The sequence below is a fragment of the Amblyraja radiata genome, chromosome 11 (assembly GCF_010909765.2).
Source record: "Amblyraja radiata isolate CabotCenter1 chromosome 11, sAmbRad1.1.pri, whole genome shotgun sequence".
NCBI classification, from domain to species: domain Eukaryota; kingdom Metazoa; phylum Chordata; class Chondrichthyes; order Rajiformes; family Rajidae; genus Amblyraja; species Amblyraja radiata.
The window spans coordinates 5,640,231-5,662,402 of NC_045966.1; the positions used below are offsets into that span (position 1 = coordinate 5,640,231).

Genomic DNA, 22,172 nt, shown 5'->3' on the forward strand with positions numbered 1-22,172 from the left:
GGGTCTGTTTCCACGCTGTATCTCGAAACTAATTTAAACCAAACTTCACCCTATCCCTTCACACTGTTGCAGTGATCAAAAAAACACTGAAGAAGGGGTTTGGCCCGAAAACGTCACCTATTCCTTCGCTCCATAGATGCTGCCTCACCCGCTGAGTTTCTCCAGCATTTTTGTCTACCTTCGATTTTCCAGCATCTGCAGTTCCTTCTTAAACATTGATGTTTAGAGATACAGCGTGGAAACAGGCCCTTCGGCCCACCGAGTCCGTGCCCGACCAACAATCACCCCATACACTAGTTCTATCCTACACTCTAGGGACAATTCACGGAAGCCAATTGCCCTACAAATCTTTCGGTAGAAAAGTGCATAATTATTTCCGCCCATCATCATTCACAATAATACCATTCACCTTTTGGGGTAGATGTTATTTCTCTGAATAAAGAGTACGATATCTGATCTATTTTATAACCTGTATCATGTTCTTTTTTTGTTTCAAACTAGGCTGCGGAGAACCGGAGCCAAAGCCTTGGTGGTCACGTTGGTTTTGACAGCCTTCCTGATCAATTAGTCAGCAAATCTGTATCACAAGGATTCGGTTTCAACATACTGTGTGTGGGTAGGTATCTTCCAACCAATAGATCTCTCATCTTGCATTTAAAAGTCGTGTCTGTCTGTGTGTCTGTCTGTGTGTCTGTCTGTCTGTTGGTCTGTGTGTATGCCTCTGTGTCTGTGTGTGTGTCTCAGTCTGTGTGTCGGTCTGTGGGTCTGCGTGTCTGCCTCTGTGTCTGTCTCTGTGTCTCTCTGTTGTCCAAACATTTCACCAAGTTAAAATGGCTTGATATTTTTTACACTGCTGTTGATTTAATGGTTCAATACCCGCTGAATGCTTGTCCTAGATTGACTTTGGTTCATTAATGTCAGCAATATTTCAGCAGTAATCACTTCGAAGACAATTTAACTGTGACCCCCTGTTACTCAGTATACACGTTTGAGGCCGGCACGGTGGTGCAGCTGTAGAGTTGCAGCCTCACAGCGCCGGAGCCCCGGGTTCAATCCTGACAACGGGTGCTGCCTGCATGGAGCTTGTACGTTCTCCCCGTGACCTGTGTGGGTTTTCTCCGGGTGCTCCGGTTTCCTCTCACATTCCAAAGACGTGCAGGTTTGTAGGTTAATTGGCTTCGGTAAAATTGTAAATTGTCCCTAGTGTGTGTAGGATAGTGTTAGCGTACAGGCTGATCGGCATGGACTCAGTGGGCCGAAGGGCCTGTTTCCGCACTGTATCTCAAGTGTAATGACCTGTAATGATAGTGCCCGGGTGCTGGACTGCTTTGAAGAATTTAATAGTGCACTGTCACTTAATTGCACAAAATCCTACGGATGACGTGTTACAGAACGATGGGTAGATATAGGGTTGCCAACTGTCCCGTATTAGCCGGGACATCCCGTATATTGGGCTAAACTGGTTTGTCCCATATGGGACCGCCGTAGTCTCTTATTTGACCGCTACTACTCGGGTCGAGGGGACTGTCGGGTTGAAGTGCCGCGTCCAGCCCCCGCCTCACCCGTCCCGACGTAGTGCAGCCCATGGAGTGCAGCAGCAGCACCTCGCCCGTGGCCCCGTCGGTCGGTCGGCCGGCAGCCCGGCCAGCTGTCCGACCTTCGGACCTTCGCGTACCGCCGACACCACCACCATGGCCGATCATCGGTCCATCAGTTGGACGGGGCGCTGGACTTTGCGGGCGACGTCGCGCGGCCCACGGGCCAAAACTCCTCAGCTGGCCCGCCGGCTGGGCTTTGTGTGCAGTCCAGCACCCGGGGCCAACTCATGATTCACCCAGCCACGGCCCAGTCGGTCAACGAATTGCCGTCGGGAATTTGTCCCGCATTTTGACCTTCTGTCCCTTATTTGGGAATGAGAACGTCGGCAACCCTAGGTAGAGGTGAAATTATAACCTAACATAAATATTCACCAACAACAGCAGAAGGACAATTATTTAATGAGACAATTATGCCACGTGTTTGAGGTACCGCCCTCGTTACTGTGCCTCCCACATAGTTACATGAGTGTAGGTGGTCGATGCAATTGGAAATTGCCCCTGACAGTTTTAATTACGCAGTAAGAGTTAGACTCTTCATTTTTATTTGATGCAGTGTTGAATATTTAGATTAATGTTCTGACTTTCGCAGCTAATATAATCTGATTATGCTACAAAATCTGGGCAAAGCAGACGGCTAAAACAATTTAGTTAAAAACGATTTGAACTGCAGGCCAGTTCATGCCTGATGTGGAAAAGACCATCTCATTGAGCTTGGGGGGAAAAAAAGCAAAGAAGATTTACAAGATCCTAGCCTGCCCAACCTCTCCCTGTAGCTCAGGCCCTCGAGGACTCGAGGGCCTGAGCTACAGGGAGAGATTGGGCAGGCTAGGACCTTGTTCCTTGGAGTGCAGGATAGTGCGGTGTGATCGTAAGATGATAAGTGATGGGAGTAGAATGAGGCCATTCGGCCCATCTTCTACTCCGCCATTCAATCACGGCTGATCCATCTCTCCCTCCTAACCCCATTCTCCTGCCTTCTCCCCATAACCTGTGACACCCGCACTAATCAAGAATCTATTCCTCTCTGCCTTGAATATATCCACTGACTTTACCTCCACAACCTTCAACGTGGCAACGAATTATCTTATAGAGGTGTATAAAATCACCAGTGTTCAAGAAGGAACTGCCGATGCTGGAAAATCGAAGGTGGACAAAAGCGCTGGAGAAACTCAGCGGGTGCGGCAGCATCTATGGAGCGAAGGAAATAGGCAACCAATTTATGGTAGCCCTTGCTGTCTCCTCCCCTTCCTAACTCTCCCTCAGCCCTCTGGCTCCTCCTCTTCCTTTCTTCTTCCCGCTTCCCCCACCCTGCATCAGTCTGAAGGAGGGTTTCGGCCCGAAACGTTGCCCATTTCCTTCGCTCCATAGATGTTGCCGCACCCGCTGAGTTTCTCCAGCACCTTTGTCTACCTATAAAATCATGAGGGTCACAGCTGGGGTGAATGCACACGGTCTTTTCCCCAGAGCAGGCCAATCAAGGAATAGAGGGCATTGGTTTAAGGTGAGAGGGGGTAGATTAGTGTGGCTCGTTCACTCATGGGCTATGGAATGAGCTGCCAGAGGAGGCTGTTGAGGCAGGTACAAGATTCATTCATCATCGTTGAAAACGTTAGTGACGCAGTGGCGCTGGTTTCCGACGGGAACGGTGACGGACGCACCACACGTCTCTGTCCTCCAGTTCCTGCGGACTTCCTGTCCTCCAGTTCCTGCGGACTTCCGCTGCTGGAAGTCTAGGATGTTGGTGTGTGTGTGCTTTTTATCATCGTTCCTTACAATGCCGTGTACGACAGTGATCGCAACTTCTACTGAAGTGTGTGGATGGCCGTTGGCTCGCTAGGAGCTCATCCGCCCTTTGACAGGTCTTGTTTTTGGGTCCTGCTGGGGGTCCACAGCCCCCTCCTCACCTGGCAAACCAGGTGGGGGAGACGGTTTAGTGGCCGACTATCCGACCATGGAGCAGGTAGCACGGGATTACATGGTACCCGTGGCTGGGGCGAAGCTCGCCCCCGACCTGACCAACGATAACAGCATTTAAAGGACATTTGGACAGATGCATGGATAGGAGAGGCTAAGAGGAATATGGGGCAAATGTGGGGAACTGGGACTATAGATGGGGCATCTTATGCGGCCCATAAACCGAAATCATCCGGCCCGCAGGCAGATTTTTTTTTCCCTGTAACCATCCGGCCTGCCGAACGCCCGCTGGAAAAATCGAAGGTAGACAAAAAATGCTGGAGAAACTCAGCGGGTGAGACATGCAGGGATTGCATGAGGCTGCCTCACCCGCTGACTTTCTCCAGCATTTTTTGCCTCCCTTCGATTTTTCCAGCATTTGGACACGCTAGAGGCAGGAAACATGTTCCCGACGTCGGGGAAGACCAGAACCAGGTGCCACAGTTTAAGAATAAGGAGTAAGCCATTTAGAACGGAGACGAGGAAACACTTTTTCTCACAGAGTGTGGTGAGTCTGTGGAATTCTCGCCCATCGAGTCTACTCCGCCATTCATTCACGGCTGATCTATCTCTTCTATTTTGACACAGAGAGTTGTGTGTCTGTGGAATTCTCTGCCTCAGAGGGCGGTGGAGGCCAGTTCTTTGGATGCTTTCAAAAGAGAGCTAGATAGGGCTCTTGAAGATAGCGGAGACAGGGGATTATGGGGTGAAAGGCAGGAACGGGGTACTGATTGGGGATGATCAGCCATGATCACATTGAATGGCGGTGCTGGCTCCTGCACCTATTGTCTATTGTCTATTGATGCCTACCATCCGAGGCAGGTTGGGGGCGGGATCCATGTGTACACGTGATAGATGTGGCCCGCCATCCGCTCACAGACATGCGTCCCGGCCCCTATGCAGAACAAGGTTGCTGACCCCTGCCATAGACATTTGTCAGTGGACCACCTCAACTTCATCTGAACTTTTCCAATTTTGAGCGCTGGCTGTTGGAATATGATTCATGTAATGGATCCCTGCTAACTGTTCATTGTCAAACCTGGAGACCTTGGTATTATTGCAAATACAATGATAGACACAAAACGCTGGAGTAACTCAGCGGGTCAGGCAGCATCTCTGGGGAGAAGGAGCGGATTGACGTTTCGGGTCGGGACCCTTCATCAGACTGAGAGTCGGAGGAGCGGGAAACTAGAGGTTTGAAACGTTACAAAGAACAAATGAATGAAAGGTGTGAGAAGGACAAATCAAAGCCGGCACCGATGGTCAAGGAAAGGTGGAGCCCCCAATGGTCCATTGTTGGCTGTGGAAAAAGTGTTACAAACAGCAAAACTAAGCCAGACGACAGTGAAACTAACAGGGTGACGCGGGTGGAGGAGGTCAGAGAGAGAGGGGATGTTCATACCGCTGGGGTGTAAGCTGCCCAAGCGAAATATGAGGTGCTGCTCCTCCAATTTGCGCTGGGCCTCACTCTGACAATGGAGGAGGCCCAGGACAGAAAGGTCAGCGTGGGAATGGGAGGGGAAGTTAAAGTGCTTGGCAACTGGGAGATCACGCAGGCCCAGGCGGACTGAGTGAAGGTGTTCAGCGTTATTTTAACTGAGGTTGGAAGTTTAACTGAAAATTAGAGGGGAAATCTTTGCCACAGACGGCTGTGGAGGCCAAGTCAGTGGATATCTTTAAGGCAGAGAGAGAAACATAGAAAATAGGTGCAGGAGTAGGCCATTCGGCCCTTTGAGCCTGCACCGCCATTCAATATGATCATGGCTGATCATCCAACTCAGTATCCTGTACCTGCCTTCTCTCCATACCCCCTGATCCCTTTAGCCACAAGGGCCACATCTAACTCCCTCTTAAATATAGCCAATGAACTGGCCTCAACTACCTTCTGTGGCAGAGAGTTCTACAGATTCACCACTCTCTGTGTGAAAAATGTTTTTCTCATCTCGGTCCTAAAGGATTTCCCCTTTATCCTTAAACTGTGACCCCTTGTTCTGGACTTCCCCAACATCGGGAACAATCTTCCTGCATCTAGCCTGTCCAACCCCTTAAGGATTTTGTAAGTTTCCATAAGATCCCCCCTCAATCTTCTAAATTCTAGCGCGTACAAGCCGAGTCTTATCCAGTCTTTCTTCATATGAAAGTCCTGACATCCCAGGAATCAGTCTGGTGAACCTTCTCTGTACTCCCTCTATGGCAAGAATGTCTTTCCTCAGATTAGAACAATTTCCTCAGATAGTTTAACACCAGATAATTTGAAACAAATGCTGGTAGTTATGTGCAACCAGGCTACTTTGGTCATTTAATGTAATATACCTTTATAATTATCATTTTTAACCATATTTTAGTGGTGGAAATAAATGCCTTTTTATGTTTTTTTTGTCATTAAATGCCTTTTTCGTGCCTTTTTTGTAATTTTATTATGGCTTTTTGCCTGCCTATTTCAGAGATTTTTAGCGCCTAAACATCCTGCCTCTACTTATGACCTTATGAGATGTAAAGTTTCTGATGAAGGTCATGCCTTTTGATAAATTTATCCATTTCAATTAAACTCTTTAGTCCGGCCAAAAATAGTCACTTGATTCCCAAGCACAAGAGACCGATTTAAAGAAATAAAATAAATCGCGGTTCACATACAGAGCTGCTCATTGATATCAAATCTTGACAACAAAGTGAGTCATTGTGGTTCCGTGCCCAGAGTATCAACGTGCTGCATCACTGGCTGATGAGATGTGATCCTTGTTTGTCCTGTCCTTGTCTCTCTGTCAGACTGCGAGTGTGTGTTGGAGCCGGGCCAGGTACGACGAGATCGCTGGTGTAGTCACAAAGCAGGAGACACAATAAAAGGCTCGTCGATCCAGCATAGAAAATGGCCGCTGACATTTCAGAAGTGTCCCGACCCAAAACAACACCTGTCCGTTTTGTCCACAGTTGCTGCCTGACCCGCTGAGTTACTCCAGCACTCTGTGAAACGTCACCTATCCATGTTCTCCACAGATGCTGCCTGACCCGCTGAGTTACTCCAGCACTCTGTGAAACGTCACCTATCCATGTTCTCCACAGATGCTGCCTGACCCGCTGAGTTACTCCAGCACTCTGTGAAACGTCACCTATCCATGTTCCCCAGAGATGCTGCCTGACCCGCTGAGTTACTCCAGCACTCTGTGAAACGTCACCTATCTATGTTCTCCACAGATGCTGCCTGACCCGCTGAGTTACTCCAGCACTCTGTGAAACGTCACCTATCCATGTTCCCCAGAGATGCTGCCTGACCCGCTGAGTTACTCCAGCACTCTGTGAAACGTCACCTATCAGGAGAGTCGGGGGATATGGGGAGAAGGCAGGAACGGGGTACTGATTGGGGATGATCAGCCATGATCACATTGAATGGCGGTGCTGGCTCGAAGGGCCAAATGGCCTACTCCTGTACCTATTGTCTATTGTCTATCCATGTTCTCCAGAGTTACCCGTTGAGTTACTCCAACACTATGTGCCTTACTTAGTAAACCAGCGTATGCTGTTCCTTGTATCCATAAGACCTTGGAGAATTAGGCCATTCAGCCCATCGCATCTGCTCCCCCATTCGATCATGGTCGGCATGGATGAGTTGGTCTCAAGGGTCTGTTTCCGTGCTGTGTGCCTCTTGCTGTCTTTCCCCCTCAGCCCTACCTCCTGCCTTCTCCCCGTAACCTTTGACACCCGTACTGATCAAGAACCTATCTATCTCTGCTGCCAAAATACCGATTGACTTGGCCTCCACAGCCGTCTGTGGCAATGAATTCCACAGATTCACCACCCTCTGACTGAAGAAATTCCTCCTCGTCTCCATTCTACGCCCACAGAAAAATAGTCTAATTTCCCCTGGTTGACACACGCCTACCCAACCATGCAGGAAATGTTCCATCTTCTGAGCTATTGTTCCTGGGCCTCCTCCACTGTCAGAGTGCGGTCCAGTACAAATTGGAGGAGCAGCACCTCATATTTCGCTTGGGCAGCTTACACCCCTGCGGTACGAACATTGACTTCTCTAACTTCAACTAATCCTTGCTTTCCCTCTCTCTCTCCATCCCCTCCACCCATCCAAATTCTCCGACCAGTCTGACTGTCCCTGATCACGTTTTATCTCTGTTTGTTTCGTTGTCACTTCCTCCCAGCTAACAACGATCTATTCTACATGTTCCTTGACCTTCTTCTCTTTTGATGTCTCGTTCTCACACCTTACCCTTCCTTATCTCTGTGTCTCCACCCCACCCCGACTCTCAGTCAGAAGAAGTGTCTCAGCCCGATTACTAATCATGTACAGTCTTTCCGCTGACTGGTTAGCACGCAACAAAAGCTTTTCACTGTACCTCAGCACACGTGACAATAAATTAATTTAAACTCGACCACCTCTTACCTGCCTACAAATAATCCAGATCCAAAAAATATTAGATCAGACAATAGACAATAGGTGCAGGAGTAGGCCATTCGGCCCTTCGAGCCAGCACCGCCATTCAATGTGATCATGGCTGATCATCCCCAATCAGTAACCCGTTCCTGCCTTCTCCCCATATCCCCCGACTCCGCTATTTTTAAGAACCCTATCTAGCTCTCTCTTGAAAGCATCCAGAGAACCGGCCTCCACTGCCCTCTGAGGCAGAGAATTCCACAGACTCACCACTCTCTGTGAGAAAAAGTGTTTCCTCGTCCCCGTTCTAAATGACTTACCCCTTATTCTTAAACTGTGTGTGGCCCCTGGTTCTGGACTCCCCCAACATCGAGAACATGTTTCCTGCCTCTAGCGTGTCCAAGCCCTTAACAATCTTATATGTTTCAATGAGATATCCTCTCATCCTTCTGAACTCCAGAGTGTACAAGCCCAGCTGCTCCATTCTCTCAGCATATGACAGTCCCGGCATCCTGGGAATTAACCTAGTAAACCTACGCTGCAGTCCCTCAATAGCAAGAAAGTCCTTCCTCAAATTAGCTGCTGAGATGCTGCCTGTCCCGCTGAGTTACTCCAGCATTGTGTGTCCGCCAACGCTATTGCGTTCTAATGTGTGACCGGTTTTCCTTTCTGCCTCAGGGGAGACAGGCATAGGCAAATCGACGCTGATGAACACACTATTCAACACCATGTTTGAGACCGAAGAGGCTACGCACCATGAACCCGGGGTCCGTTTAAAGCCGCAGAGCTACTGCTTGAAGGAGACTAATGTGGATCTTAAACTGACCATCATCAACACAGTGGGATTTGGTGACCAAGTTAACAAAGAGGAAAGGTATGTTCTGGAAATAAGCAGACCTCAGTGGTCAACGTGGACCTCCATCTCAAGGATCATGAGAGGGATAGATGCATGGAGTCTCGTGCCCAGGGCAGGGGAATCGAGGACCAGAGGACACAGGTTCAAGGTGAAGGGGAAAAGATTTAATAGGAATCTGAGGGGTGACTTTTTCACCCAAACGGTGGTGGGTGTATGGAACAAGCTGCCAGAGGAGGTAGTTGAGGCAGGGACTATGCCAACTTTTAACAAACAGTTAGACAGGTAATAGAAACATAGAAACATAGAAAATAGGTGCTGGAGTAGGCCCTTCGAGCCTGCACCGCCATTCAATATGATCATGGCTGATCATCCAACTCAGTATCCTGTACCTGCCTTCTCTCCATACCCCCTGATCCCTTTAGCCACAAGGGCCACATCTAACTCCCTCTTAAATATAGCCAATGAACTGTGTGGCCTCAACTACCTTCAGTGGCAGAGAATTCCACAGATTCACCACTCGGGTACATGGATAGGACAGGTTTGGAGGGATATGGCCCAAGCGCAGGCAGGTGGGACTAGTGTAGCTGGGACTTTGATTGGCCGGTTTGGGCAAGTTGGGCCGAAGGGCCTGTTTCCATGCTGTCTTTAGAGATACATCATAGAAACAGGCCCTTCAGCCCACCGAGTCCATGCCGACCATCGATCATCGGTTCGCACTAGTTCCATGCTATCCCACTCTCTCATCCACTCCCTATACACTAGGGGGCAATTTACAGAGGGCCGATTAACCTACAAACCCGCACATGTTGGGGGAGGAAACCGGAGCACCCGGAGGAAACCTACGCAGTCACAGGAGAACGTGCAAACTCCACACAGACAGCCCCCGGGTATACAGACTGGGGAACTCAACAGGACGGCAGTGAAACTAGTACCATGACTAGTGTGGGGGAGGGACCGAGGGAGAGGGGTTGCAAGGGTTACTTAAAGTCTAAATCAATATTCACACCTATCCTAGCTTGCAATGGTCAAGCATTGTGCTAACTAGGTACACAAAATTGCTGGGGAAACTCAGCGGGTGCAGCAGCATCTATGGAGCGAAGGAAATAGAAGGTACACACAACTAGAATTGGTTTTAAAAACTGCTTATAAGGAAGGGAAGAAAAGCTTAAGTGAGGTATTGGGGACTGGTTGTACGTTCCCCGAGCTGTCTGTTTCTTTCGATACTTCACCTAGAGCCATACAGCGCACAAACAGGCCCTTCGGCCCAACTTGCCCATGCTGACCAAGATGCCCCATCTACATGTCCCACCTGCCTGCGTTTGGCTCCATATCCCTCTAAACCTTTCCTATCCATATACCTGTCCAAGAGTATTTTAAGTACTGTTATGTTTTAGAAAGAATTGCAGATGCTGGAGAATCGAAGGTCGACAAAAATGCTGGAGCAATAGGCAACTTTTTTTTTCCTTCGCTCCGTAGATGCTGCCTCACCCGCTGAGTTTCTCCAGCATTTTTGTCTACCTTAAATACTGTTATAGTACCTGCCTCGACTTCCTCCTTTGGAAGCTTGTTCCATACACCCACCAATCCCTGTGTGGGGAAAAACTTGCCCCTCTGGTTCCTATTAAATCTTTCCCCTCTCCCTTAAACTGATGTCCCCTTGTTCTTAATTCCCTTGTTCCAGGTAAAAGACTCTGTGCGTTTATTCCACTCCTACCTATTCCACTCATTACTTTATACATCTCTATGTGAGCAACCCTTACACTCCAAGGAATGAAGTCCTCGCCTGCCCAACCACTATAGCGCAGACCCTGAAATACTGGCAACAACAACGTAAATCATGACGGATATTGAAGCAAGGCAGACGGTGGCGCAGCGGTAGAGTTTCTGCCTTACAGCGAATGCAGCGCCGGAGACCCGGGTTCGATCCTGACTATAGGTGCTGTCTGTATGGAGTTTGTACGTTCTCCCCGTGACCTGTGTGGGTTTTCTCCGAGATCTTCGGTCTCCTCCCACACTCCAAAGACGTACAGGTTTGTAGGTTAATTGGCTTGGTGAATGTAAAAATTGTCCCGAGTGGGTGTAGGATAATGTGCGGGGGTCGCTGGTCGGCGCGGAGACCCGGTGGGCCGAAGGGCCTGTTTCCGTGCTGTATCTCCAAACTAAACTAAGCGAAGACTCGGGGATTGAGGAAGTTATTACATTTTTTTTAAATTATAAATTACATTTTAGACACCTTCTTGCCTTGACAATAATTAATGCGTCAGCACAATCTTAACAAGCCTTATGACTATAATGTCGACAGAATGATGGAAGATACAGGAGAGTATGTAGAAAAAGTAACCTGTTACAAAGTAACTGCATCACTGATTATTGGACCTGATGCGAAGGGGAGGGGAATGAGGGAGAAAGCAAGGACTACGTGAAATTGGAGGTCCCCTTCCCAGCTCTCCCACAGCCTACTGTCTCCGCCTCGTCCTTTCTTTTTCCCGCCCCCCCCCACCACCACCTCCAAGAAGAAGGGTCTCGACCCAAAACGTCATCTATTCCTTTGCTCCAAAGATGCTGCCTCGCCCGCTGAGTTTCTCCAGCATTTTTGTCTCCCTTCGATTTTTCCAGCATCTGCAGTTCTTTTTTAACACTTGTGCTTCTGATAATTCTTTAAAAGTTATCACGATGTTGACCTTAAATAAAAAGGTTTGAATGCTGTGTGATGATCATTTAGGTTTACGGCAATGAAGCGGATTCCATCTTTCGAACGCACTCGTCGAGACTGCGAAAGATTTTTTTCTATATTTCCGAGCAGATGGAATTAGACAATAGGTGCAGGAGTATGCCATTCAGCCCTCCGAGCCAGCACCGCCATTCAATGTGATCATGGCTGATCATCCAGAATCAATATCCCGTTCCTGCTTTCTCCCTATATCCCTTGATTCCATTAGCCCCAAGAGCTATATGGTGTATATGAGGTTTTTAGATAGACACATGAATATGCAGAGAATGAAAGGATATGGATGTTTAAGAAGGAACTGCAGATGCTGGTAAATCGAAGGTAGACAAAAATGTTGGAGAAATTCAGCGGGTGAGGCAGCATCTATGGAGCGAAGGAAATAGGCAACGTTTCGGGCCGAAACCCTTCTTCAGAAAGGATATAGATCATGTGCCAACTGTAGAAGGGTCCTGACCCAAAATATCATCTCTCCATGTTCTCCAGAGCTATTGTCTGACCCACTGAGTTAGGCAGTTTAAGAATAAGGAATTTAAGCCATTTGGAACAGAGATGAGGAAAAACGTTTTCACCCAGAGAATTGTGAGTCTGTGGAAATCTCTGCCTCAGAAGGCAGTGGAGGTCGATTCTGTGGAGGCTTTCAAGAGAGAGTTAGACAGAGCTCTTCGAGATAGTGGAGTTAAGGGATATGGGGAGAAGGCAGAAACGGGGTACTGATTGTGGATGATCAGCCATGCTCACCATGAATGGCGGTGCTGACTCGAAGGGCCAAATGGCCTACTCCTGCACATATAGAAACATAGAAAATAGATGCAGGAGTAGGCCATTCGGCCCTTCGAGCCTGCGCCGCCAGTCAATATGATCATGGCTGATCATCCAACTCAGTATCTTGTACCTGCCTTCTCTCCCTACCCCCTGATCCCTTTAGCCACAAGGTCCACATCTAACTCCCTCGTAAATATAGCCAATGAACTGGCCTCAACTACCTTCTGTGCCAGAGAATTCCAGAGATTCACCACTCTCTGTGTGAAAAAAGTTTTTCTCATCTCGGTCCTAAAGGATTTCCCCCTTATCCTTAAACTGTGTCCCCTTGTTCTGGACTTCCCCAACATTGGGAACAATCTTCCTGCATCTAGCCTGTCCAACCCCTGTTGTCTATTGTCTAACTCTCTCTGGGAAGCATCCAGTGTATTGGCCTCCACTGCCTTCTGTGGCAGAGTTCCACTGATGAGAGTTGTGAGGTTGTTCTGTTTTATTTTTCTCTTCTTCAGCTACAAGCCAGTGGTCGACTACATTGACACGCAGTTTGAGAGTTACCTGCAGGAGGAACTGAAGATCAGACGCTCTCTACACGACTTCCACGACACACGAATCCACGCCTGCCTGTACTTCATTGTCCCCACTGGCCACTGCCTCAAATCACTGGATTTGGTCACCATGAAAAAACTCGACAGCAAGGTAGCGCCGTTCGACGCGGAACACCGCGCGCGCCGGAAGTCTTAGATAACAATAGAAAATGACGCGAAAAAAAACTGGTGTAGCTCAACGGGTCAGGCAGCATCTCTGGTGAAAAGGAATGGGTGACGTTTCGGGGTTGGGACCCTTCTTCAGACTGAGTTTCGGGGGAGAGGTACAGACGGAACGGCACTTGGAGCAAATGAATGAAAGGACATTCTGGAGGGGGAGGGTGAACAGCCAGTTGTCGTGGTGCATATTGGCACCAACGATATAGGTAAAAAAAGGGATGAGGTCCTACAAGGTGAATTTAGGGAGCTAGGAGATAAACTTAAAAGTAGGACCTCAAAGGTAATAATCTCTGGATTACTACCAGTGCCACGGGCCAGTCAGAGTAGGAATAGGAGGATATTGCAGATGAATACGTGGCTTGAAAAATGGTGCAAGGGGGAGGGATTCAAATTTTTAGGGCATTGGAACCAGTTCTGGGGGAGGTGGGACCAGTACAAACAGGACGGTCTGCACCTGGGCTGGAATGGAACCAATGTCCTTGGGGGAGTGTTTGCTAGTGCTGTCGGGGAGGATTTAAACTAATGTGGCAGGGGGATGGGTACAAGAGCAGAGAGGCAGGGGGGTGTAAAATGAGGGTAGAAGCAATAGGTAGCAAGGTGAAAAGTAAAAGTGGCAGGCAGACAAAAACAGGGGAAAAATCAAAAAGGGCCACTTTTCAACATAGTTGTATAAGGGGTAAGAGTGTTGTAAAAACAAGCCTGAAGGCTTTGTGTCTCAATGCAAGGAGTATCCGTAATAAGGTGGGTGAGTTGAACGTGCAGATAGCCATTAATGATTATGATATAGTTGGGATCACGGAGACATGGCTCCAGGGTGACCAAGGCTGGGAGCTGAACATCCAGGGATATTCAATATTCAGGAGGGATAGACAGAAAGGAAAAGGAGGTGGGGTAGCGTTGCTGGTTAGAGAGGAGATTAACGCAATGGAAAGGAAGGACATTAGTTTAGAGGATGTGGAATCGGTATGGGTAGAGCTGCGAAACACTAAGGGGCAGAAAACGCTGGTGGGTGTTGTGTACAGGCCACCTAACAGTAGTAGTGAAGTTGGAGATGGTATCAAACAGGAAATTAGAAATGCGTGCGACAAAGGCAAAACAGTTATAATGGGCGACTTCAATCTACATATAGATTGGGTGAATCAAATTGGCAAGGGTGCTGAGGAAGAGGATTTCTTGGAATGTATGCGGGATAGTTTTCTAAATCAACATGTAGAGGAACCAACGAGAGAGCAGGCTATTTTAGACTGGGTATTGAGTAATGAGGAAGGGTTAGTTAGCAGTCTTGTTGTACGTGCCCCCTTGGGCAAGAGTGACCATAATATGGTTGAGTTCTTCATTAGGATGGAGAGTGACATTGTTAATTCAGAAACAATGGTTCTGAACTTAAAGAAAGGTAACTTTGAGGGTATGAGACGTGAATTGGTCAAGATTGACTGGCAATTAATTCTAAAAGGGTTGACGGTGGATATGCAATGGAAGGCATTTAAAGACTGCATGGATGAACTACAAAAATTGTTCATCCCAGTTTGGCAAAAGAATAAATCAGGGAAGGTAGTGCATCCGTGGATAACAAGGGAAATCAGGGATAGTATCAAAGCGAAGGATGATGCGTACAAATTAGCCAGAAAAAGCAGCATACCAGAGGACTGGGAGAAATTCAGAGACCAGCAGAGGAGGACAAAGGGCTTAATTAGGAAAGGAAAAATAGATTATGAAAAAAAACTGGCAGGGAACATAAAAACTGACTGCAAAGGTTTTTATAGATATGTGAAAAGAAAGAGATTAGTTAAAACAAATGTAGGTCCCTTGCAGTCAGAAACAGGTGAGTTGATCATGGGGAACAAGGATATGGCGGACCAATTGAATAACTACTTTGGTTCCGTCTTCACTAAGGAAGACATAAATAATCTGCCGGAAATAGCAGGGGACCGCGGGTCAAAGGAGTTGGAGGAATTGAGTGAAATCCAGGTTAGTCGGGAAGTGGTGTTGGGTAAATTGAATGGATTAAAGGCCGATAAATCCCCAGGGCCAGATAGGCTGCATCCCAGAGTACTTAAGGAAGTAGCTCCAGAAATAGTGGATGCATTAGTAATAATCTTTCAAAACTCTTTAGATTCTGGAGTAGTTCCTGAGGATTGGAGGGTAGCTAATGTAACCCCACTTTTTAAGAAGGGCGGGAGAGAGAAAATGGGGAATTACAGACCAGTTAGTCTAACATCGGTAGTGGGGAAACTGCTAGAGTCAGTTATTAAAGATGGGATAGCAGCACATTTGGAAAGTGGTGAAATCATTGGACAAAGTCAGCATGGATTTACGAAAGGTAAATCATGTCTGACGAACCTTATAGAATTTTTCGAGGATGTAACTAGTAGCGTGGATAGGGGAGAACCAGTGGATGTGGTGTATCTAGACTTCCAGAAGGCTTTCGACAAGGTCCCACATAAGAGATTAGTATACAAACTTAAAGCACACGGCATTGGGGGTTCAGTATTGATGTGGATAGAGAACTGGCTGGCAAACAGGAAGCAAAGAGTAGGAGTAAACGGGTCCTTTTCACAATGGCGGGCAGTGACTAGTGGGGTACCGCAAGGCTCAGTGCTGGGACCCCAGCTATTTACAATATATATTAATGATCTGGATGAGGGAATTGAAGGCAATATCTCCAAGTTTGCGGATGACACTAAGCTGGGGGGCAGTGTTAGCTGTGAGGAGGATGCTAGGAGGCTGCAAGGTGACTTGGATATGCTGGGTGAGTCGGCAAATGTTTGGCAGATGCAGTATAATGTGGATAAATGTGAGGTTATCCATTTTGGTGGCAAAAACAGGAAAGCAGACTATTATCTAAATGGTGGCCGATTAGGAAAAGGGGAGATGCAGCGAGACCTGGGTGTCATGGTACACCAGTCATTGAAAGTAGGCATGCAGGTGCAGCAGGCAGTGAAGAAAGCGAATGGTATGTTAGCTTTCATAGCAAAAGGATTTGAGTATAGGAGCAGGGAGGTTCTACTGCAGTTATACAGGGTCTTGGTGAGACCACACCTGGAGTATTGCGTACAGTTTTGGTCTCCAAATCTGAGGAAGGACATTATTGCCATAGAGGGAGTGCAGAGAAGGTTCACCAGACTGATTCCTGGGATGTCAGGACTGTCTTATGAAGAAAGACTGGATAGACTTGGTTTATACTCTCTAGAATTTAGGAGATTGAGAGGGGATCTTATAGAAACTTACAAAATTCTTAAGGGGTTGGACAGGCTAGATGCAGGAAGATTGTTCCCGATGTTGGGGAAGCCCAGGACAAGGGGTCACAGCTTAAGGATAAGGGGGAAATCCTTTAAAACAGAGATGAGAAAAACTTTTTTTACACAGAGAGTGGTGAATCTCTGGAACTCTCTGCCACAGAGGGTAGTTGAGGCCAGTTCATTGGCTATATTTAAGAGAGAGTTAGATGTGGCCCTTGTGGCTAAGGGGATCAGAGGGTCTGGAGAGAAGGCAGGTACGGGATACTGAGTTGGATGATCAGCCATGATCATATTGAATGGCGGTGCAGGCTAGAAGGGCCGAATGGCCTACTCCTGCACCTAATTTCTATGTTTCTATGTGCACAAAAAAAACCCAACGGTGATCAAGGAAAGGTGGAGCCCACAATGGTCCATTGTTGGCTGTGGGATGGATGATAATGAGTTGTTCAGACAGTGAAACTCTGCAGGGCGAAAGTGAAACTAGAATGACGATTAGGCAATAGACAATAGGTGCAGGAGCAGGCCATTCGGCCCTTCGAGCCAGCACCGCCATTCAATGTGATCGTGGCTGATCATCCCCAATCAGTGCCCCGTTCCTGCCTTCTCCCCATATCCCCTAACTCCGCTATCTTTAAGAGCCCTATCTAGCTCTCTCTTGAAAGCATCCAGAGAACCAGCCTCCACCGCCCTCTGAGGCAGAGAATTCCACAGGGTGGGGGAGGGACGGAGAGAGAGGGGATGCAAGGGATGCAAGTCGGAGAAATCGATATTCATACCGCTGGGTTGAAACTGTCCAAGCGAAATATGAGGTGCCGTTCCTCCAATTTGCGTGGGGTCTCACTCTGACAATGGAGGAGGTCCGTCGCCCATTCCTTCTCTCCAGAGATGCTGCCTGTCCCACTGAGTTACTCCAGCATTTTGTGTCTACGGAACGTGGGCCTTTTTTTCATCCATTTCAGTAACCCGAACTGACTTGCAGTGTAATCAACGTTGCGGGGGAACAGTTTGTGTTAATAAATTATAATTCTGAAAATGAGAAGATTTTTAGCAAAGAACTCTTATTTTTACGTGGATGTTTCCTGTAACCGGCTTCCGTCTCCGCACGAGTATCCTACGGGATCTTTGGTGCGGTGATGGAAGCCGGTCATGGAAATGGGGCCGAAAATTACCCATGAATCTGCCCATGACCGTACTACGTCTTTTTCGTCGAGTGGTCTATCTTGCTCGCTGTAGAAACTTTGGTGAAGGATGTTGTGGTGGATGTTTGTGTGAAAACTTATTGTGTATTGTGTGTTCTTTTTAAGTGTATCGCTGCTGGTAAATTCATTTCACTGCACCTTCGGGTGCATGTGACAAATAAAATTGATTTTGACTTTGACTTTGACTCTCATCCAGATTTTTCTTTTATAATTTTAGGTAAATATTATCCCCATCGTAGCCAAGGCAGACACCATTTCGAAAAGCGAGTTGCATAAATTTAAGATCAAGATAATGAGTGAACTGGTCAGCAATGGTGTTCAGATCTACCAGTTCCCAACTGATGATGAGGCCGTAGCAGAGATCAACTCTACGATGAACGTAAGTACAGCAAGTTCTTGTCCGAACACGTTGTTGCTTGGGTCTCTGTTTAATTTTAATTCAGTTTAGTTCATTGTCACGTGTACCGAGGTACAGTGAAAAGCTTTTGTTGCGTGCTAACCAGTCAGCGGAAAGACAATAACATAGAAAGTAGGTGCGAGAGTAGACCACCAGGTCCGTCGAGCCCGCACCGCCATTCGCTCATGGCTGAACACTAAACAGACACACTTACCCACAAACAGTAGACACAAGACACAGAACACAAGACACTACCCTCCCCTTTATACCGCTATCACCCCTCTCCACCCCAAAAACCTCGTGATCTCCTGGGGGAGGCAAAAAAACGGATAAAAACCCAGGTCCAATTCGGGAAAAAAATCCGGGAAATTCCTCTCCGACCCCAATCTAGGCGATCGACACTTGTCCAGGAGATCACTCAGGTCTTACTATACTAACCATACCTAGGTCCATATCCCTGCCCTCTCCCCGTAGCCCCTTATCCCCTTGGCAGCTAAAAAACCATCTATTTTAGTCTTAAATATATTTAAAGTTTCTGCTTCCACTGCTCCCTGGGGCAGTGAATTCCATAAATTAACCACCCTCTGGGTGAAGAAGTTCTTCCTCATCTCAGTTTTAAAAGAGCCCCCCCTTATTCTGCAACTATGTCCCCTAGTTCTAGTTTCCCCGATCATTGGGAACATCCTCGGTGCATCCACCCGATCAAGGCCCCTCACGATCTTATATGTTTCAATGAGATCGCCTCTCATTCTTCTAAACTCCAAAGAGTAGAGTTCCAGCCTACTTAACCTTTCCTCATATGTCAATCCCCTCATTGCAGGAATTAATCTTGTAAACCTTCGCTGCACTGCCTCCAGGGCTAGTACATCCTTTCTTAAGTATGGACCCCAGAACTGTACACAGTATTCCAAATGTGGTCTCACTAATACTGTGTACAGCTGCAGCAAGACCTCCGTGTTTTTATACTCAATCCCCCTAGCAATAAAGGCCAAAACTCCATTGGCCTTCCTGATTGCTTGCTGCACCTGCATACTAACTTTTAGTGATTCATGTACTAATACCCCTAGATCCCTTTGCGTTGCATTACAACGCAGCTCCTCCTCATTTAGAAAATAACTTGCCCTATCATTTTTTTTCCCAAAGTGAATGGCTTCACATTTATTAGTATTAAACTTCATCTGCCAAGTTGTTGCCCACTCACCTAGCTTATCTATATCCTTTTGCAGACTCTTCCTATCCTCCTCATCCCCTACTTTTCCTCCCATTTTTGTATCGTCCGCAAATTTTGATATATTACACTTGGTTCCCTCCTCCAAATCATTTATATAAATTGTGAACAACTGGGGTCCCAGCACCGACCCTTGCGGAACCCCGCTAGTTACCGGTTGCCATCCCGAGTATGAACCATTTATCCCCACTCTCTGCTTCCTATTTGTTAGCCAATCCTCTACCCATGCTAATATATTACCCCCAATTCCATAATTTTTTATTTTTAGCAATAGTCTCTTATGTGGCACCTTGTCAAAAGCCTTTTGGAAGTCCAAGTATACCACATCCACCGGTTCCCCTTTATCCACCCGGGTTGTTACTTCCTCAAAGAATTCGAGCAGATTCGTTAAACAGGACTTCCCCTTCACAAAACCATGCTGGTTCTGTCCGATGAAGTCATGTTTATCCAAGTGCCCCGTTAGTGTTTCTTTAATAATTGTCTCTAACATTTTACCCACCACCGATGTTAGACTAACCGGTCTATAGTTACCCGCTTTCTGTTTACTTCCTTTTTTAAATATAGGTGTTACATTGGCCATTTTCCAATCCACTGGGACCGTTCCTGCCTCCAGGGAGTTTTGGAAAATTATCACCAATGCATCCACAATCCCCACCGCTATCTCCCTCAAGACCCTTGGATGTAATCCATCAGGCCCAGGGGATTTATCCTCCTTCAGTCTCATTAATTTCCCTAATACCACCTCCTTGGTGATCTTAATAGTATTTAGCTCCTCCATTCCTACCGCCCCCTGTTTATCCAACGTTGGAATATTTTTTGTGTCTTCTATGGTGAAGACTGATACAAAATACTCGTTTAATGCCTTTGCCATTTCCATGTTCCCCACCAACAACTCTCCAGTCTCACCCTCCAATGGACCAACATTCACCTTAGCCACCCTTTTTCTTTTATATAGCTATAAAAACTCTTACTATTAGTTTTTATGTTGTTTGCTAAATTCCTTTCATAGTCTATTTTCCCCGTCTTAATTAATCTCTTAGTTATTTTTTGCTGACCTTTAAATGCTTCCCAATCCTCTACCCTCCCACTATCTCTGGCTACCTTATATGCCCTTGCCTTCAGCCGAATACTATCCTTTATAGTTTTACTGAGCCATGGCTGACTGTTCTTACCCTTACCCCTTTTTTTCTTCATAGGAATAAATTTTTCTTGAAGGTTATACAGTAGACCCTTAAACGTACACCACTGCTCATGTACCGTCTTATTCTTGAGTCTGCTATCCCAGTCAACTTTGATCAGCTCAGTCCTCATACCTTCATAATCCCCCTTATTTAGACTAAGCACCCTAGCCTGAGTTTCAACCTGCTCCCCTTCTATTTGAATATGGAATTCGACCATATTGTGGTCACTTGTTCCCAACGAGTCCCTAACTATGACATTTTTAATTAATCCTGCTTCATTACACAGGACCAGATCCAAGATTGCCTCCCCCCTTGTCGGTTCTGTGACATACTGTTCTAGGAACCCGTCTCTAATACATTCTATAAATTCTTCCTCTAGTCTACCCTGCCCAGTTTGGTTTGCCCAATTAATATGAAAATTGAAGTCCCCCATGATTACAGCAGTTCCCTTTTTACATGCGTCAACTATTTGCAGATTTATGTTCTGACTAACAGCGTCACAGCTATTTGGAGGTCTATAAATTACACCCACTAGTGTTTTTTTTCCCCTTGTTATTCTCTATCTGTACCCAAGCTGTTTCACTATCCTGATCCTTCAACGCAATATCCTTCCTCTCTATTGCCGTTATTCCCTCCCTTATTAAAAGGGCCACCCCTCCTCCCTTTCTTTCCTGTCTATCTTTCCTAATTGTCGAGTACCCCTCTATATTTAACTCCCAGTCCTGATCCCCTTGCAGCCATGTCTCCGTAATGGCCACGATATCATAACTATATATACTTAATTGCACCGTTAATTCATTTATCTTATTACGAATACTCCGTGCATTTAGATAAAGCACTTTCAGATGATTTTTACTACCCTTCCTTTCCGTTTTTGCCCCTTTTACATCTAGAGCTTTATCTTCACACATTCTGTCTCCTGTCACATTTTGACTTTCCGCTTCCCCACTGATACCCTGCTCTATTTCCTCTACCCCTGCCGTTATTACCCCCCTTGATACCTCCCCCCCGCTACTTAGTTTAAAGACCTCTCTACTGCCCTAGTTATATGATTTGCCAGGACCCCAGTCCCAGCACCGTTCAGGTGAAGTCCGTCCTTACAGAACAGATCCCCCCTGTCCCAGTACTGGTGCCAGTGGCCCAAGAAACCAAACCCATTATTCCCACACCAGTCTTTGAGCCACGCATTCAGCTTTTTAATTTTACGTACCCTCGCCGATTTGGCCCGTGGCTCAGGTAGCAATCCGGAGATCAGTACCCTCGAGGTTCTGCTTTTTAATTTATTCCCTAACTGCTCAAACTCCTTCAGCAGATCCTCCTTCCTCGTCCTTCCTATGTCATTGGTCCCCACATGGACCACGACCACTGGATCCTCCCCCTCCCACTGCAAATTTCTCTCCAGCATCGCAGAGATATCCTTAACCCTAGCACCGGGTAGGCAACACAGCCTTCGGGACATGTTCTGCTGGCCGCAGAGAACCTTATCCACCCCCCGAATAATACTATCCCCTATCACTACGGCATTTCTTCTAACTCCCCCCTCTTGAATGGCCTCCTGATCCACGGTGCTGCAGCCAGGTTGCTCATCCCTCCCACAGCCCCTGATCCCGTCCTTACATTGAGTAAGAGCCTCGGTCATGCTCGTCAGGGACAAGGGCTGTGGCTCCTGCCGCATCTCCTCCTGGTTCCCCCTACCTGCCTCGCTTATGGCCACACCTTCCTTTCCTTGCTCACTGCCTACTGAATTAGTTAAACTGGTCGGTGTGACCATCCCCTGGCACAAAACATCCAGGTAATACTCCCCCTCCCTGATGTACCGCAGCGTATGAAGTTGGGTCTCCAGCTCATCAATGCGGAGCTGGAGTTCCTCTAGCCTCAAACACTTA

At 47.1% G+C, this 22,172-nt stretch overlaps 1 protein-coding gene across 2 annotated transcripts in view; it reads left to right on the forward strand.

Moving 5' to 3' along the window:
* Positions 1-506: 506 nt before the first annotated feature.
* Positions 507-22,172, forward strand: part of septin8 (septin 8) — a 56,100-nt gene continuing 34,434 nt past the window's right edge. Inside the window, exons 1-4 of one of the 2 annotated variants that reach the window (XM_033029226.1) lie at positions 507-616; positions 8,614-8,809; positions 12,788-12,974; positions 17,698-17,859. In XM_033029226.1, coding sequence (XP_032885117.1) covers positions 8,643-8,809; positions 12,788-12,974; positions 17,698-17,859 — 516 coding nt within the window. In that variant the 5' untranslated portion in view covers positions 507-616; positions 8,614-8,642. Of the gene's footprint in view, positions 617-8,613; positions 8,810-12,787; positions 12,975-17,697; positions 17,860-22,172 lie in introns of those variants that run through there. The other variant, XM_033029227.1, reaches the window with a different exon arrangement.